This window comes from Gadus chalcogrammus, chromosome 10 (genome assembly GCF_026213295.1).
Source record: "Gadus chalcogrammus isolate NIFS_2021 chromosome 10, NIFS_Gcha_1.0, whole genome shotgun sequence".
In the NCBI taxonomy this organism is placed as follows: Eukaryota; Metazoa; Chordata; class Actinopteri; order Gadiformes; family Gadidae; genus Gadus; species Gadus chalcogrammus.
Genome location: NC_079421.1, coordinates 7,194,843 through 7,214,639, shown reverse-complemented (window position 1 = coordinate 7,214,639; position 19,797 = coordinate 7,194,843). Strand labels below are relative to the sequence as shown.

At 45.8% G+C, this 19,797-nt stretch overlaps 1 protein-coding gene across 1 annotated transcript in view; it reads right to left on the bottom strand.

Annotated features, from left to right (window-relative positions):
- Window positions 1-11,704: 11,704 nt before the first annotated feature.
- Window positions 11,705-19,797, bottom strand: part of pcdh11 (protocadherin 11) — a 146,371-nt gene continuing 138,278 nt past the window's right edge. The window contains exon 7 of the mRNA XM_056600396.1: window positions 11,705-12,246. Coding sequence (XP_056456371.1) covers window positions 11,705-12,246 — 542 coding nt within the window. The remainder of the gene's footprint in view (window positions 12,247-19,797) is intronic.

Below are 19,797 nucleotides of genomic sequence, written 5' to 3'. Positions count from 1 at the left end.
TCAACCAGCCATAGTTATCTGGGATTTTTTGTCATTAATTGCTCTCTTCCATTACTTACCCCTACTCTCCGTTCTGGATGATGCAATATGTGCTTTCAGGGCGGGGATAATTGTTGCGCATGTTGTCCCTGTCAGGACTGCCCGCCGATTATGTGAAGAGCAGCGTAGTGAACAGTGTCACCGGCCCCTCTCATTTCTGTTTCCTCTTCGTCCTCCGGGCCTCTTTCCTTCTGTACCGTATGCTTCAAAGTATTTCTGACATGTTTTTACTATTAAAAAAACGCACACCTGGGCAAGCACACACTCACACACGCACACACACTCTCACACACTTCCGCCCGAAAAACCCTCCCAAGCTGTCCATCTGGTGTCATCAGAGAGTCCAAGAAGTGCAGAAACACAGACAGCGCTCAATCAGTCTAAGCCTTGAAGCTGACCTTGCAACCGCAATCATGGGGAGACTGTGGATTAGGCAATCACTCTCCCACCTGGACGGAGACGCAGGGCGCGGCCCAATGGCCCCATCATATGACAAGACGCTTTATTATTTATACATTTTATTTGATTTTATCGATTGCTCTTACCATTTAATTATTAATACCCCCCCCCCCCCCCCCCGCGCGCTGATTGATATGTCGACGTGTATTACTGCATCAAGTCCCATTCTGTTTTTGTGTTGGATTTGTCCACAGAAAGCTGTCTGAGTTTTTTGTATATTATATTGATGCTTGATTATATCTACTATACAATCACTGGCAGTGGGAGAGAAAAAAAACGTGGCTCTGTGCTGTCGACAACATAATCATTTTTATTTGCTGATAATGTCCCCACTCAGTTCTGCCTGATTTGTCATATGGTAATTCTATTATCTTTAACAGAACCAATCCTCTTTGACATACACCCCTCCCCCCAGAGCACATCATCATAAACGTTAATGGTTTCAGAATCGATGGAACAGATGGAACAGAAAACTTGGATCCCCATCTGTAGCTACTGTATTGCTCCGCGAAATCCTCTAATTTCAGACGCATCCGACGGCGGAACATAACGGCAGAATACATGAATGTTCAGTCTGCCGGGACACGTCGTTCTTCACGTGGAACAGATCGCTCACAGCTCCAATTTATGTGTCTTCACCACTGAACACACACCATTTTTTTTCCTATTTAGGTTCAGAAATAAGGTTGTAAATCCTAGTTAGATGGAGATGAGAGAGAGAGAGAGAGAGAGAGAGAGAGAGAGAGAGAGAGAGAGAGAGAGAGAGAGAGAGAGAGAGAGAGAGAGAGAGAGAGAGAGAGAGAGAAAGAGAGAGAGAGAGAGAGAGAGAGAGATGTTTCTTGTTTCTTTGTTTGATTGATTGATTAGCTTATGCAACATTGCTCTACTGAATATGTGTCTGGAATCATCACATATGCACTCCAGCGGTCCTGGGTCAGCCTCGCCGCTGCTCTGCTAATCATGTGGTTTCGGTCTGCGTCGCGTCTCTTCATCATCTCTGCGGTGCTACCCCAGTTAGCTTAGCTCCAATAGCGGCAGTGACAGCAGTGGACGGCCCTCTATTAGCCACGCTGCTAGACGTGAGGCTTCCTGCGTCCAATTAGGTGTCATATTAGGATGATTCCACATCCCCCCCCCCCTCGGTGTTGCATTTGCATGGCGCTCGGGGAAGGGCGATGGCGTGTCACTCATTAATCATGGCCCAATGAGAGCTGTCATTGGGGCGTTGTCACGGCTGTCAAACCAATGATCTCTGGAGCGGCAGGCGCCGGTTATCATGGAGCAGATCTCTGACCGTCGGCAGCCGACAGCGCAGGAGTCACCTTGATGAGTAGGTAAGGCCGAGGAGGACGATGTGTGTGTGTGTGTGTGTGTGTGTGTGTGTGTGTGTGTGTGTGTGTGTGTGTGTGTGTGTGTGTGTGTGTGTGTGTGTGTGTGTGTGTGTGTGTGTGTGTGAGATTTTGTTTGTGTGTGTGTTTGTGTTTGTGTGTATCTTGTTGCGCCTGATTGTGTGTGTGTGTGTGTGTGTGTGTGTGTGTGTGTGTGTGTGTGTGTGTGTGTGTGTGTGTGTGTGTGTGTGTGTGTGTGTGTATTCCTTTTTTTCTTGTCCACTTGTCCTACAGGCTGCAATTCCAATTAGGTAATGGCTTCAATTATATAGTTGTGTTGTTCCCACCAGGTATTTTGTTTAGATAACAGGACAATGATAAATAATGCAATTGTAATTGTACTACCTCTATTGTTTACTTCTCTGAGAGAATCATGCACTGATCTTGGGTGCTTTTTTTTAATTTATGAGACAAAAGAGAGCCTTCCTTGTGTCTCAAGCATGACACCTTAGATGTGTGGAGATGAACATGTTTGCAGTATTCAATTGCCTTTATGCTGCATCTCCTTTTCAGGCACTCCAAATAACACATTGATGTCCATTATCTGAACACATAATTGCCTTATTGATTTTCTCTCTCCCTCTTTCTCTTTCTTTCTTTTTATCCTGCCACATTGTTCCTGGTCATCCAAACATAAACCTGAGCCAAAGGAGAATTCCCAATTGGTTGGGAATTTAAGTTATGTGTTTGATAGATCACATAGGAAGGGAGGGAGAGAGGGAGAGAGGGAGAGAGGGAGAGAGGGAGGGAGGGAGAGAAGATGAGATGGAGGGAGGAGGGAGGGAGGGAAGGGGAGAGGGGGGAGTTCAGAAGGGATGGGGAAAGAGAGGGAAGTAGGTTGATATCTATCTATCTATCTATCTATCTATCTATCTATCTATCTATCTATCTATCTATCTATCTATCTATCTATCTATCTATCTATCTATCTATCTATCTATCTATCTATCTATCTATCTATCTATCTATCTATCTATCTATCACTCTATCTATCTATCTATCTATCTATCTATCTATCTATCTATCTATCTATCTATCTATCTATCTATCTATCTATCTATCTATCTATCTATCTATCTATCTATCTATACATATATACATATATATATAAAACCCTAACACATCACATGGTGAATGTCAACAGTGTTGTTTTAGTTTGATGTTGCCATTAAGTATAGCAAGAACGAGGTTGAGGACGAAGAAGAGGAGGAGCAGGAGGAGGCGGCGTGCCGGTGGAGCTGCTCTGACAATGTGCTCCATGCAGGAGGAGCTCCAGGGAGCTGAGCTGAAAGAAGCGTTACGTTTGTGTGTTGAACTTCAATGCGGCTCTATGGCTATCTGCTATCTACTGTCTTTAGGCTTTCAGAACAAATTCATTGGATATCTGATATTTTCCAAAGCTTCCAAGTGTATATTACAAATTGTGTGGTTATGGTGGTGTGGATATGTGAAACAAGTCTCTTATATATTTCTTGTTTTGTAATTTAAAGGACAAGGAAGGAAATATTCTCGAGGATTTTTTACTTCTTGCTGAAATCCCTTATGAAACTGCCAAAAGTAATAACGGTATTTTTTATTCTATTTTATGATGTCCTTCGATGGAAGACGGCAGGTACAATGCCTAGGTTTGGCGCCGGTTGTTGGAAAATCCATTAAAACCAAAAAAACAGCCTTGACTGCTGCTTAGTTGCACCCCTTGTGACAGTATCAGCTGCCATTATCCTTTTCTTTAAACGTCTTTGTTTAAACATCTTAAATGCAAGGCAGATCTTTCGCCTCGAGGTCCTATAATAAAGAGGTTTTAGGCAGAAAAGATGACTATGGTTGTTAAAAAACAACGGGAATTCAGGTAAGCGAAAGGAAACGATATTTCTGCCTATTACTAGACAGACAGCAGACGGGTGTTTCAGAAGGAGGTGTTGGCACTAAGAAAAACATAGATTTTTGCCTCTCTTTTGAAAGTGTTGCAAGTATTCAACACAGACAAAAATAAGTGTTCTGCAAACTGCAGAAACTGTGAAAGCTTACTTTGCATTCAAGAGACAAAGTGTGTGTGTGTGTGTGTGTGTGTGTGTGTGTGTGTGTGTGTGTGTGTGTGTGTGTGTGTGTGTGTGTGTGTGTGTGTGTGTGTGTGTGTGTGTGTGTGTGTGTGTGTGTTCATGCGTGTGCGCGTTTGCGTGAATACTACTTTGTGTGTGTGTGTGTGAGTGTTTGAGTGGGTGCGGTGGGAGGGGGCAAAGGTTATGATTGTTGGACATCTTGTTTTCCAGTCCAAAGGGTTCATATATAAAATTTTGTTATTTCTTCCTACTTTTGCCATTGAACTGTCTTGCATATAAGGTTAAGGTTCAATGCACTTTTGGAAATTCAGTGCGACACAATGTTGCAGCTTAGCATAGTAAATGTCTCTTGCTCGTGAAATATTTATAACGCAGGGTAATTTCAAGGACAATATGGGCTTATGCCCTAAGAGGCTTCCTGCTGCCCGTCCCCAGGCTGTGAGTGATGCCCTGGTGGTTAAGGACCGGTCAGTCTTAAGCCAGCCGAGCGCTGGGCAGCGACTCTGTGCCAGAAATATGAAGCAGCATGTTGAGCAGAAACTATTTCCTCTTTATTTCTGGTGAGGTGTCTTGAAGCTCCTTTCTGTTAGTCACAATACTTACCATCCTTTCACAAAGAATGTGTCTCTCATGCTGTTCAAATATAATATCAAACCTGTGCACCAAAAGGAAGGAAATTCCAGCTATATTGCTGAATTAATAAAAGCGGTGATGTTTTGAATATTTCTTTGTTCTGATATGAACGTATATGTTTTCTTTCGTTATTAACTGTGCACCAGGCATGCAAACACTGGTTGGATTCATATTGTAATTCTAGTTTAATCAGTAGTTATTGCACACCTGTATTAGAATAGCAGCAGTGAGTAATATTAGGTTTGGTTAACTCTGAAAAATGAAGGGATATTATTGCGTGTTATTAAGGTGTCAAACACAAACACGCAGTGGGGCGTCGGTGCTGCATGGGCACACTGTGAAAATAAACCTTGGAATGATTAATTTTCTATTCATATTCTACTATATACAAATTTTTTGCTAATCACAATCATCTCATTCCCATACAAGAAACCAGCGCCTTTCACCTGGTTTCATGGCCAGGTTCACCACAGAGAGCTGCACTTATTTCTCTCTGTGTACACTATCCTGTCCCCTGAATGTCGTTGGCATTGGGGTCTCTAAAGCAATTTTCTGAACTATGAATAATTCACCGGATATTATTCCAAAGGTCATCTTGGAGTAATTAGTGGCCTGCTGTTGACTAAACAGCCTCTAGGTACCTGATGGTCGCTTTAATTACAAATTGAAATGAGCGCCATGTTTGACGAGCGCTGTATGTTCCACGGCCGCTCCCGTCACACGACAGAGCCGGCTGGAATAAGCACAGTTAGCTTGTTAGGCAGGAGAAAAAAAAAAACAATAACAACATGGAAAGGTCTACATACATACACACCAACATATGTGTCACATAATAATCATTAAATGGCCGGTTAACATCACCTACAGCCTGCGATCGTGATCACGCCAAATGAGCAGTTGGAGACGCTGCGTTTGTACGGTGTAAGCTGTCGCTGTGGACCCTATCAACATCATTAGCCAAGCCGCGTCGCGGAGGCTATCTCAGCTCACGTAGCCATAGCGTTAGGTGTGTAACTAACGTGGAAAAACATTGTGTTGAGGCCGTGCCACGTTTTGTTGTGCAGATATTGTCGGTGGATGTGTGGCAACTACCCACACCGTCTCCCCCCCCCCCCCCCCCCCCAAACTGAGCCTCGGTACACCATTCACGGTAACATGACATGACTCTTCGTGTAATACAGGTTCAGTCTGTTTTTCCCCCGGTACATTCTGTCATGTCCCATTGTCATGAGGGTAGGGGGGGGGCGGCAGGGAGACAAGCCAAGGGGTCCTTCCCCACCCCTCCTCCTCCTCCTCCTCCTCCTCCCTCTCCTCCTCCTCCTCCTCCTCCTCTAAGGGCCATGTGTAAGGTGCAGAGAGGCGCCAGTGAGGCAGCGGGGCAGGCCTCAGGTAGGGAGAACACGGCCTGAGGGGATGGGTGAAGCGGGAGTTGCTGTGGAGACACAGGGAGACGTGCTGGATGGATGGATACACAGAAGGATGGGAATCGGACGAACAAACGGACAACAGATCAAATCTAGGACTGACAGACGTATCCACAGGAGCCATCCCCACGGGAGCCGTCCCCGGTGTCCGCTGACGCAGAAAGGAAAAGGGGAATGTCACAACATGTTCCCGTGGGATTCAGATATTTATTTGCTGATTTATTTTGTTTGTTTTCTGTTCGTTTGGTTTGTTTATGTGTACTGGATTGGAAAATAAAGTGATAATATAACAACATAAATTGCTCAGAGATGACGATTGTGAGAGAGCGCATATGGAAGTCTAACTCTCTCGTTCACTCTCTCTCTCTCCAAGAGTCTATCTTTCCGTGGCAAACTAGGGCAGCATATGGACACACAGATGCTTCACTACTTCACTACCAGTTTTAGTCTTACATCTTAAGTTTGCAGAAGTCACGAAACAAATCATCGCTATTCATCAAATAATTCTGGATGTTTTTTCAACCTTATTTAAATTGTAAATTGCTTCCTTGGCCATCTTGTTTGCATGTGTGTGTGTGTGTGTGTGTGTGTATATGTATATATTCAAACATCAGAAACATCAGACCAGAAACCTGACAAACGGAGGAGCCAGTTGGTTGTTGCATCGCCATGGTTACAACCTGCATCAGTGTGTGAAGGCATTTGCCTAAGTAAACCCAATACCTGCAGAGAGAATGATTAGCTTCAATAGAAAGCAATGTAAATGCGATCCATTCTGAATTTAAACACATTTTGTGACGATAAGCATACGATTTATATTCCGTTTCCTGTCAATCTCAAACCCTATGCTAACTTTGTTAGATGAGAAAGAGAATCAGAATAATAGGAAACATGGTTGTTTCAGTTTCCCTAAGAGCTTCATAACTAGTGCTGCCGGAGAAATCTTGAGAGCCCCAAGGTAAGAGGGTGTTGGCACCTTCTTTCACATCCTAAGGTAAGAGTGTGTTAGAACCTTGTGTCACATCCTAAGGTAAGAGTGTGTTAGCACCACGTTTCACATCATAAGGTAAGCATGTGTTAGCACATCGTTTATACAACATAATGTTGTATAATAACGTGAGGAGAAATCCCAACCACACAAATAAGTAATATAATTAGAGTCAAAAATTTTCATATTTGACTGGTTACTTACGAGAATGAGAAACACAAACAGACGTTTTTGAGGACTCAATATTTAATGGCTCAAGTAAACTTCAATAACAAGAAAAATCATTTCACCATATTGAAGGTCATTTTTTTCCGCGTTTTGAATGAGATATCTTACAAAGGCATGACAACACATACTGTATAGCTTTAACCTACCGATACAGAATCACTGGCAAGCAGTCCGAGCTCCTCTCCAAAGCAACCCTTGACACACACTCACTGATGACTAATTTACAGGCATTTACTTACATCTTATATAGCATGTTTTATATCAGTCTGTTTTTGTACAAGATACATGTGTGTACAGAAAGTATTTGGGTGGGAAGGTGCATGCCAGTATACATACACCTGTGCACCCACACTAAAGGTAATAAGAGTGGCAATCCCAAGCAAAAACAGACACACAGAAGCACATGTACACACACACACACACACACAAGCACGCACGCACGCACGCACGCACGCAGGCACGCACAAACACACACACACACACACACACACACACACACACACACACACACACACACACACACACACACACACACATACTTTCTCCTAATAATATGCATATGTATCCATTAACATCAACATCAGAGATCTTTGTCTCAACCTTTCCTGTCTGTCTTGTTTTGACGGAGCTACTCCTCTCTCACTTCAGTCATTCCGAATACTTTCCGGACGTTTTGTGCCGGGTGTTAAAGGTGCCGCTATGTACAGTGTAAGATGAAGGTTCAATCACCTCCGGAGACAAATATTCTCACGTACGTGGAGGCATTTTTTGAAGCGTACCCTTCACAAACATTAACGTGTACAATGTGTTGCATTTCTGCTTTTCCCTTTGACTAGAATAAGACAGACAAGACAAGAGAGTTTCAAGCGTTTAAACACCAGCAGTGTGGGGAGTTTCTAACAAGGCAATGATCTTTAAGTACAAGAGTTCAAGTGCTCAAAGAGAACGAAGTCCAGACCACATGGTGCTATTTCCTCATGACACACAGTGATTGAGGAACAGTTGAGTTATTTTTTCAGTTCATTACCAAACCAAACAATTTTTTTTTAAGAAACAACCTTAAGGAGGTCTGGACATTTGAGTTGTCATTATTTCTATAGTTTTATATCGATTTAAATGGGACCGTATCAACAATGAAGACATGACAATAGGTGCTTATTCATGCAAACTAATAAAACGTAGATAGAATTTTGCCGTTCAAAAATGGCGATGATTCTCTTCTCGTTCCATTGAGTGTTTCAGACACGATCATATCGTAGGGACCGTCTAATGCGGATAACCTTATAACATATTGCATGTTTACAAGTTGGAATGAAATTGAATCATATCAATCAACAAAGATGAAAAAAGTTAACCCCAAAAACAACCAACCGGTTCAATCAAAATTGATTAAATACGCACACTTCTACAAACTGCCAATATGTGCCTCCGTTTGCCATGACATCTTTTAATAATTTTTATAGTTTCCTTTTTTAGCACATCTCGAAATACGTTTTATTTGGAGGTACGTTTTATTTTGACATAAGAGGAATTTGTATTTTAGAGTACTTTAGATTACGTAGAGTAAGCCTACAATGTCTGACATCGACCCATGGGAGTACTTAACTACTGTTAGCTACATGGCAACCTCTTCACTTATCGTTTTGTTGAAATGCCACCGTTAGACAATAAAAAACTGAGAGAGAGAGATAGGGAGAGAGAGAGAGAGAGTGAGAGAGAGAGAGAGAGAGAGAGAGAGAGAGAGAGAGAGAGAGAGAAGAGAGAGAGAGAGAGAGAGAGAGAGAGAGAGAGAGAGAGAGAGAGAGGTCAGGTTCTGGATCAAATGAGTAAAAAAATAACTAAATAAGATTTGAACATGTATGTTTTGAGAGAGAGAGAGAAGCTTTTCTCTAACTAATTCTGAAACACGCATCCAGAGCATCTGGTTTTGTATTTCTGTATTGGTCAGAAATCTAAAGTCGAAAAAGGACATCAAGAATTTATGCGTGCTCTTATGAATAAAAATAAACAATGCGAAAGTAAGAAATACAATTCAATAAAATGAATCGCCCAATGATGTTTTGTATTTCATAATCTTACAATGAATAATGACATTTTATTTTTGCTTTGAGTTTAAGTTTACTTTTTCAATTTTCATAAGTGACTTTGAATGACATTAAATTGGCTTCCCTGACTTGTCCTTGACAACAATGCCCCTTTGACTGATCTAGAGAGCGTTAGCAGTAAGAGATGGGGCAGCTAAGAGAGTGCATGCATTTTCCCCCGTGCACTTTGCATTATAGATATCGGCAATGAAAATCCGTACAGAAAAATAAGCCATATGCATGTCAGCAGGGACAGGGGGAGTCCACTTGAATTCCATGCAACATTAGACTAGCTAGCCACCTAGGACTACAATAAAACTTGAGAAGGACTGTGTGTCCTATTTTATACAAATGGGAAATTGTTGCCGCAAAGCCATTGAGCCCCATATAAAGAAAAATAACATGGCCGCCCCATCTGAACCAAAAAGGCTATTTTGTTGAATTATACATAAATGGTGAATACAGAGGTGGTGATGCAGCGATGTCAAGCAGCCCACAGAGAGATCCTAAAAAATAGCGCCATTGCCTGTTGTTATAATGACTGCAGCATTAAAATAATCGACATGCAGTTATAAGCAGGGAGCCTAAGAAGAATTCTTGCAGGCGCCTCCGTTATGACCCGCTGTTGCTCAGCTAGCGTTGACAAAAATGGAGAAGCTGATTAGTAAAGAGAGAGAGAGAGAGAGAGAGAGAGAGAGAGAGAGAGAGAGAGAGAGAGAGAGAGAGAGAGAGAGAGAGAGAGAGAGAGAGAGAAAATACGTAAAATAAATAAAGAGAAATGAAAAAGCCAGATTCTCAATTATAATTAATGTGAAGGTTATCAGAATGCTTAATGATGATGTGGAGGTTTCGGTGGATACAATATGAATAAGAACCCCTGCTATTCTCTGAGTTTTTTTCAGCCATTCCTTACCAGGAGAAGCTGCTTCTTGCCTATGGAACCGACTACAGCCTCCCAGAACACAATGCCGAACGCGACCAGGCTCACACATCAAAGTAATTACAACATCGCAAGAATTTCGTAATTGGCTCCATGGCACCTAATAGAGTGATATTTTCCAAATCGAGAATGTGCGAGATAGAATAAAAAAGGAGACCAATGGTTAGCTTCCGAAGCGCATCTGTCTGCGCCTTTCAAGGCTAAGCTAATGAGGTAATGCTGGGAATGAGCACGTTCATAATAGAGGCGGCAGAGTCTCAACAACCACCATAAGGGAAACATCTTGTGTGTGTTAATGTGTGTTTATAATGTGTTTGTGTGTGTGTATACGTGTCTTCGTGTGCCTATGTGTTTGTGCGTGTGTGTATTTTTGTGTGTATGTGTGTGTGTGTGTGTGTGTGTGTGTGTGTGTGTTTGTGTTTGTGCGTGTGTTGCAACATATGTTTGTGCATACAGGCGTGAGTGTGTGTGTGTGCGTTTGTGTGTGTGTGTCTGTGGTTAACTCTCAAACAGACTGTAAAACATACTCCTAACATAGAATGCCTCAGATTACCAGCTCTACCTCCGTTGGCCTAGTTCCGCACTGTAGACTTCTTTCCCCGTTATCCTTCTTCCTATAGTCCTCTGACCAAAATAGAAACCCGTGAAACACATTGGGGCGCAACACAAGCGACATCCTCTACCAAAACATGCAGGCAGCTGCTCCGCATGTCGTAAGCTACAAGCCGATACTTCACTAGAACTTAAAGATAAAGCAACCAGCACTCACCCAAAACAACAACATTAAGCCCCAATTTAGCACAATATGCCGTTCACGTCCCATAAAATGTCCTCTAAGATACAGTTCGGCTGAACTTGTCACGCACTGTGCCCTTTCATCAATATCAAATCTGACGTCAGAAAAAGGCAGCAACATTTCTCTCTTTTTTTACCGTGATGATAATACTTTGGTATAGAACTACCATATATGATCCTTAGATCTGCAATGTGAAGACCGTTCCTGAGGAGAGGTCGACAGTAGTTCATTTTTTTTTCTTATTCCATATATATATATATATATATACATATATACTGTGTATGTATATATCTGCTGAACATGATCTCGACTGAAATCTGATGTGTTAGACGCTCTCAGTTTACCGACGATGCTGAACAGTTAGTCAAATGATCCGCCGACACTCTTCATTGATCACAGTCTGCTGGAGTCCCGAGCAGTGAGGGGGGCCCCATTGAGGAGGCCCCAGTGAGGAGGGCCCCAGTGAGGAGGACGCCAGTGAGGGGGGCCCCAGTATGGAGGGCCGAAGTGAGGGGGGCCCATGTGGGGAGGACGCCAGTGAGGGGGGCCCCAGTGAGGAGGACGCCAGTGAGGGGGGCCCCAGTATGGAGGGCCAAAGTGAGGGGGGCCCCAGTGAGGGGGGGGCAGTAAGGGGGGCGCCCCACTATACACAGGAGGGGAGGGGCTTAAAGCTGGTGCTCGTGCAAGAAGTTCCCACTGCCACCGCCGCAGCCGTGCTGCTGCTGGCCGGAGGAGGAGAAGCTGGCCAGCGGGATGACCTTCACTGGCTCCTCCTTCTTACTGTGGTGCCGGTCCAGGGTGCTGTAGAACCGTGCCCCCCCCAGGCCCTTGTCCTGCTCCTCCTTGCGGGGCACCGAGCGGCCCAGTGTGTGCCGGCCGTCCATCAGCACCCCCATGCCGCTCAGGCTATCCTTGCCCCCCCGGGACCAGCTCTGGAAGCCGAAGGAGGGCAGGGTGCCGGACTGGGTGCCCTGGGTGGTGTTGATGGCGGCGACAGTGGAGGTTGTATGGGGACTGGTGGCGCTGGTTGAGTGGCTGGTGGCGCTGGGGGGGGTGGATGCGAGGCTGGTGCTGCTGTTCCCGGGGGATTGGAAGTGGGCCAGGGCCGGGGGCATCCAGCAGCTGTCGGAGTGGCCCAGGATCAGACACTCCTGGGTGCAGTTCTCAGACGCCTCCGCCAGGGCCTTCTGCAGGTTCACCTCCACGGCTGAGGAGATTGGGGGAGAGAGAGAGAGAGAGAGAGAGAGAGAGAGAGAGAGAGAGAGAGGGAGAGAGAGAGAGGAGAGAGAGAGAGAGAGAGGAGAGAGAGAGAGAGAGAGAGAGAGAGAGAGAGAGAGAGGGAGAGGGAAAAGAGTGACTTAGTCAAATCCAGCATGTCTGAACTCAGCAGATACCCAACAAACGGAAGTGGCAATCGTTGATTCGATGGAGGGAGGGGGGGGATGTGGATGCTGAATGAGAAATGATGAATTGTAATGCAATGGGAACAACGTTGTCACCTTATCAGCTGGATGACCTGTGAAATGTCAGCCTTTTGGAAAAAAATGAAAGTCAGTAATAAATGTTTTATTTCATCTCGTAATGAGAAAAAGCCCAGTAGAGCGGTACATTTTCATGGCTATTCCCAGGACTCTGTCTGTTTACCTACAATATCCAAAGAATTCCCTGTGGCTTAATTATAGCGGGGGGGGGGAGAAGACTTGCTGTTTGCGTCTCTGATTGGCTTTAAGGTATTATATATTTAATGAACATCTTAACAAAGCCTTGTTTATCTAAATCACTGTCAGTTCAGTGCACCTTCCAAACCCTTTGATCCCCCCCTCTGGCTCCTAAAGAGAACACAAATCTGCTCAAAGTAACACAGCCCACACACAACAGAAATAAACAAATACATTTAAACAATCATATGCCGTCCACGCTATTCCACACGGTGTACCTCTTTAGTGGCAGCCTGCCCAGCTGAAAGGTACAACCAGTATACGGGAGGGGGTCGGGCTGGATTACAGCACTAATTGCAACTGTATTTATTTTTTCGTTATTTCTTTTACTATTTGGGGGTGTTAATGGGAGGAAGGCACTGTAGGGAGGGAAGGCTAGGAGAGGGCCCAGGGGTGGGGGGCCGTGAACAGAGCCTTGGAACCATCTCATCTCATTACATAGCCGCTGACATCACATGCGTGATCAGGCTGGGATAGGGGGGGGCAGAGGGTCTCAGCATTGAGCCTGGGCGATAAAACCTGTCAAGACACATAATTAGAATGTGAAACAGCACGCACCACGGCAACCAGGAACCCACTGTCTTATGTTAGGAGGCTAGGAGGCATAGAGAGGAGAGAGACAGAGAGATGGCAGAAAGATCGAGAAGAAACAAGGTCCTCGTTGGAACGTCACATTGTTCCTGGCGGGCCCCGTGCCTTCAAGCTGTCGCGCAGAAATAATTTAGCATATTTGCATAAGTAAGAACTCTGTCAATAATTGAACGATGGCGTGGAAGAGTTCTGCCACCTCATCCCCCATCCGCCCACCCCGGCCTGACACAGACACACACACACACACTCACTCTCTCTCTCTCTCTCACACACACACACACACACACACACAAACACACACACACACACACCACACACACACCACACACACCCACACACACACGCACACGCGCACACCACAAACACACACACACACACACACACACCACACAAACCACACACACACACACACACACACACCACACACACACACACACCACACACTACACCATACACACACTCACTCCATCACTCACACACCACCACACACACCACACACAGACACACACACATACTCACTCACACACACACACACACACACACACACACACACATACACACACACACACACACACACACACACACCACACACCACACACACACACACACACACACACACACACACACACACACACACACACACACACACACAAACACGTGATGTTTTCTGTATGCTCTAATTCACCCACTTCCCCCTCCCCCCCACGTCTTAACACCAAACTTTGAACCCTTTTCGTTGTCAGCTGGTTTATTGTTTAATGGAATGAATCAAATTAATAAGCTGAATATGGTCGTCACTCGTCAGTGATGTGAATCTATGGCTGTGAAATCTAAATCTAGATCTGCTGTGACCAAAATGAACTAGCAAAGCTTTAAAATGTTCCCTAATGCAGCCGCCCGTTTAATTTCATGTACTTTGATTTAGTCACGTTCTTTAAGATTCAGACGTTTCCACACCGGAAGCATCAGTGTCTGCATTAATAAGGGCTGTTTTTTGGCGGGGGCGAAAGAAAGAAAGAAAGAGAGAGAGAAAGAAAGGAGAAAAAAAAGAAGGGAAATTAACAGGTTTCACCCCCTGAATAAAATTAAGGGGGCTGTATTTGATGTGCTTGCAAGGAGTCAAATCTGTCCTCTCCATATTGAACAGGGGCCTTAGAGCGGGAGTGTGTAAATCCCCCAGGCGCTAAATGTGTCACCTTTCACAGGGTCACTAACTTCATTAAGGCTAAAATGGATGCCACTCACTCAGTCCCCGAGCCAGCAACCAGCACCCAGTCGGCTCCGTACCGCTCCCTCACTTTATCTCTGTTGTGTTGCCCCTCTGCTGTGGCCGATGCCTTTTCAAGGTATTGCCTTTATGAGGGTATAATAGCATTAGCATGGATCTTATTATTCCGCCCGCATGCTGCCAAAGACACGCATGCTAAAGCCGAGATGTGGAAGAGAGATGCACGCGCCCACAGATACAGGACGTACTCTATCTCCCACACACACACAACCATGCACATCCATGAGACAATTCACACACATACAAACATAAACACACACATATAACCATGGACACCCACCTACGGTGTCAACCACACATACCAGCAGGCACGCAGCCACCTACCCCCAGACACTAGCCTCGTACAACCTCACCTGCTACACTACCTACTACCTACACACAAACACACACACTTACTCAATTTCACAAACTCACTTACGTTTTCACACATACATGCACATACATAAACACATACACACAATGGCTTGTGAAAAAACACGCACGTACACATATATTTACCATACAGGTATAATAAGGCACACATATGCTTTATCTCTCTCTCAATTACTCCGTCGCTCTTTCTCTCGTCGAGTTCTGTCACTCTTGAACATACAGACCCACACACACTCACAAATGTAATCCTTTGGCTGACGTCTTTCAATGCATGCTCCAGAGCGGTTAAGGTGCTACTGGACGACCTGTGTCTTCTGGCCTTTTTCACATTCAAACGCAAAACTGCAGGTGGTTGATTCCACAGGGATATGTTGGATGACTGTGAGTGAGTGAGTGTAGTGTGTGGTCTGTGTAGGTGTGTGTGTGTGTGTGTCTATGGGGGCACACGTGTCTTGTATGTGATCATGTGCAAGTGTGTGTGTTTTTGTGTGTTTGTGTGTGCGTGTGTGCGTGTGCATGGGTACACACACTGCAATTATTCCACTGATACAGAGGGCTAGCTGGAGTGATGTCTCAGACTGTTTGGGCTGCCTTTCGTCAGCCAGAGGCGCGTGGCGGCTGTCCTGTGATGCCTCCTCTTTGTATTCCGAGGGGGGGGGGTTGGTGGACCCACCGGATCCCGGGGAGCTTTTTCACCAGCAATCACAGTTCCCCCGGCGCTGCGAACACTCTTCCCTTTATTCCTCTCTCTCTCCGCATTCGTCTCAACGAAACAATACCGACTGCAGACAACCGTGGATGAACCCGGGTTTCCGCGGCGCTGTGTGCGTTGGAAAGCAGCGGAAAGCTTCTTCACACCGATCGGCGGTTCGCTGTTCAACCAGCGCCTCCGCACACTTTCCACGCCCCCAGTTCAGCATCCTGTTAACAACCGCTCACTGCTTACTCCTGTTACCATGCATAACTACACACACACACACACACACACACACACACACACACACACACACACACCACACACACACACACACACACACAAACACATATACACACACGCACACTGCAACATAAACACCTGCATCCTAGTAGCCTGAAGGAGAATCTGAAAACTGTACGGCGATCTATTATCCATGTTCTGGTGGAGCCTCTCAAGGTCCCCCCCCGGTTCCCCTACTCCTTGTGCCCCCTGGCAAATCCTGAGGTCCTGGGCAAGGTGAGCGCAGCACTGCGGCGGGGGCCCCCGGCAGTGGGGCCCCCCGGCAGCGGGGCCCGCGGCAGTGGAGGCCCCGCAACATCAACTCAGAACAGCAGGGATGTCAGAGATAGAATGCAGCCCGTCCACCTTGCACTGACCTTCCGTTGGTAATTTGATCATTGCATGGATTTATTCACGTATATATCATCCATCGGGGCACCCGTTTGTGTTTATTCTGCGTTCGGCATTCCATATTGTGGTATTTTTCATATCGTTCTTAATGGGAGTCGACATCACAGAGAGGAGAACAGCAATGGAGCTGTGCTATCGCTAACACCTACAGGTTTAATGCAGAGACCAACGAACGATTGGAAGGTTCTGTGGCAGCTTGTGTCTGCAAAACAAACGCATCCCGCTCAGAACCCAGTGACAGCTCTTTGCAGAAGGGGTAAACACAGGTATGGGAAACAAACAAGACATCAAGATAGGACTGGTGCTGAATGAGTGCTAGTACGTTTCCACTGACTGTCATAACTAACAATGTATTTAGCTCTGTGCAAACAAATGAGTTGCTCCTCTGAACTAATTGTTGAAAAAGAGTAAACATATGCTGCTCTGCCCTCCTCATCGACGGCATTGCTAGAACATCTTCAGAAGACTAGTGGACCACAACAGACACACTATAGGAAGAAAATTTGGAGCTCTACTTCTAAAAATAAAATAATAATCAGTTATCACCCGATGCATGACAGCAACGAGCAAAGGGTGGGATCCTTTCTATGGAAGGAATTGCAATATTGCGCTATATTTGAACAGTTTCCCTCAATATTTGTATTATCTTCGTTGGCCCTTTTTCATTCATTGCGACATGTCAACCGAATCCCACGGTGCGTGTGTGTGTACGCCATCCGACTGACAGACGGACGTACCCGACAGCCACGTACAGGTATAGCTTGGGGAATATTGCAGAGTCAATTAAGTTCCTCTGCCAATCTACCTGAGCGTTGCTCACCACACCAGTGAGGATGTTCAGCGTGACAGCTGAGGCTACTTAGTGACAGAGCTGGTTACATCTTGATGAGGCTCACATTAAGGACGCCACACATATCACGGCTGAACTCATTATGGGAGCATGCACAAACTCATTATTACTAATTAAAAGGATAATTGTATGCATCTAGGACAATAGCTTTGTCTTGAACAAACATGGCTGCCGAGCTGCATGATGATTCGCCGGGCTAATCAAACCAATTGGGGTGTGGCGGGGTGAGGTGAGGGATGGGGTGAGGGGTGGGGTGGGGTGAGGCGGGGGGGTTGAGGGGTGGGGAGAACATGGTTGAACAGGAGCATCAGTCATGACAGGGTTGCGGGGGGGGGGGGGGGGGGGGGGGGGGGGGGGGGGGGGGGGGGGGGGGGGGGGGGGGGGGGGGGGGGGGGGGGGGGGGGGGGGGGGGGGGGGGGGGGGGGGGGGGGGGGGGGGGGGGGGGGGGGGGGAAGGCAGGCTCTGATCCCTGTGTTTGATCTGTCATGATTGCGACATGCATTCAAGTGCAACGTGTGTGTTTAAAAATAACCCCAGCCGTCGCTAACTCTGGTGTATCGGTTTGCGTCTCCGCTTCCATCCGGCAGACGCAATCAAAACGGCTCAATTATGAAAAACTCAAAGGGAAATATGACTCAGCATCGTACAACTAGCTATTTTTGTATGGTTATGATTGTATGGTTATTATTGGGCTTGAATCAGCGCCGACCTTTTAAGGCCCATTCGATGACGGAAGCAGAGGAAAAATCGGAATAAGAAAATTCAAACTGAAATAAAGAGCTGAAGGCAGCCGTCCTAACGACAACGAGCCCCGGACAGGCCAGGCGTCTCCTCCTCCACCGCTTAGTGTCACTCCACTCAGGATCAACAGGTGAACTGCTACAAAAGACCAGATTTTTAAAAGCAGTAGGACTCTGGCAGAGACTCTCCCCCCCCCCCCGATCATCTTTGTCATGTTACGCAACATAGAGGGGGGGAGAGTGAATGAGTGATAAAAAAAGAAGTAAAATCTCGGAGGTGTCAGTGCATACCACTCCTCATGCGTCTCTCTCCCTTTCTCTCTCTCGCTCTCTCTCTCTCTCTCTCTCTCTCTCTCTCTCTCTCGCTCTCTTTCTCTCTCTCTCTCTCTCCCAATGCGGGTGGCACTGGGACGTTTCTGTCAAACAAATGAAATCTGAAAGGAAATAATTGGGTTTGTAATTACCCGGCCTTTATCACATCGCTCAGGCCTACCGCTCACACCCACTCCAAACGTACAATCTGGATAAGCAAATGGACGGCCATTAATAATAATGAAGCTATTAAAAAACCCACGGTGTAGTGGTGGAACGAGAGCCCCCCCAACGCCACACACACATTATACAGATCGTCATTCTGTCTGTCCTCATAGACTGCTGACAGTCATCACTAGAAGGAGTCATGTTTAACTGTCCTCAGAATTAACAGAAAAAAAAAGCAGTGCCGCTTATCACACGCTTGACAAATTTCACCCCATTATCTGCTCCCGTGCAGCTTATAGTCCAGGTACACACACTCCATGACCGGCTCATCATCTTTTAGGATTTTTTTCTCTCAAATATTCAGTTCCATTAGGTTCTGGTCGGAAATTGCCAAGCAAAAGGAGGAGGAGGAGGAGGAGGAGGAGGAGGGGAAGATGTAGGACGGACAGAAAGGAGTTGGTCGATATGAGACAAAGTGGGATGAGGAGGTAAGGAGGTAGGTAAAAGGAGGAGGTGTGTTGAGGCGTTGAGTGTGTTGAGGTGTTCGAGAGTTTGAGCGAGGAAGCAAGAGAAAGAGAGCGAGAGACAGAGAGCGTTAGAGAGCCAGGGAGAGAGGAGGGAGAAGGGGGAGATGGAGAGAAATCAGCAATGCACTGAAACAAAGTATACGGTGAGCCTTAAATAGCTAATCCTTTAATGACAAATCCAAATAATTGGCAGTGGGTCTAGTTTTGATGGAGATGAGAACTCAGAAGCCACTAGAAAATAAGGCTATAGTGCTAATAAGAGACGTGCTGAGAATTAGTCGGGTTATGTGCCAAACTCACTGCTGTTTGCGTTATATTTTGGTTTCTCGATACTTTTATCAGCTAGCAGACTACTCTATAATCCTTGGCAAAGGCAATAAGAGCTATCATTGTCTTCAATGACGAGAACGTGTGTGTGTGTGTGTGTGGCAGTGTGTATGTGCACGATATGTGTGGGTGTTTTTAATTGTATAAACATGAGTTCAATGTTTGTGCATTAGTTTGTTTGTGTGGGTGTGCTTTTGTGTATGAATGTGGTAACATGTGTCTATACAGTATATGTGTCGGTACGTCTTGCGTAAGTGCGTGTGTTTTTGTGTGTTTCTGTGTGCGTGCATCCTCACGTCAGAGCTTGTATGAGTGGGTGTGTGTCTTTATGTGTGAGTGTGTGTGTGTGTGTGTGCCCCAATGAATGTGGTTCCAGCGTGAGGCGTGTGAAGAGGAGAAGGGAACCAGCAGCAGCCCAGCGCGTGGTGGGTCTGGGGGGTCTGCAGGGTCTGGGGGGTCTATGGGGTCTGGGGGGTCT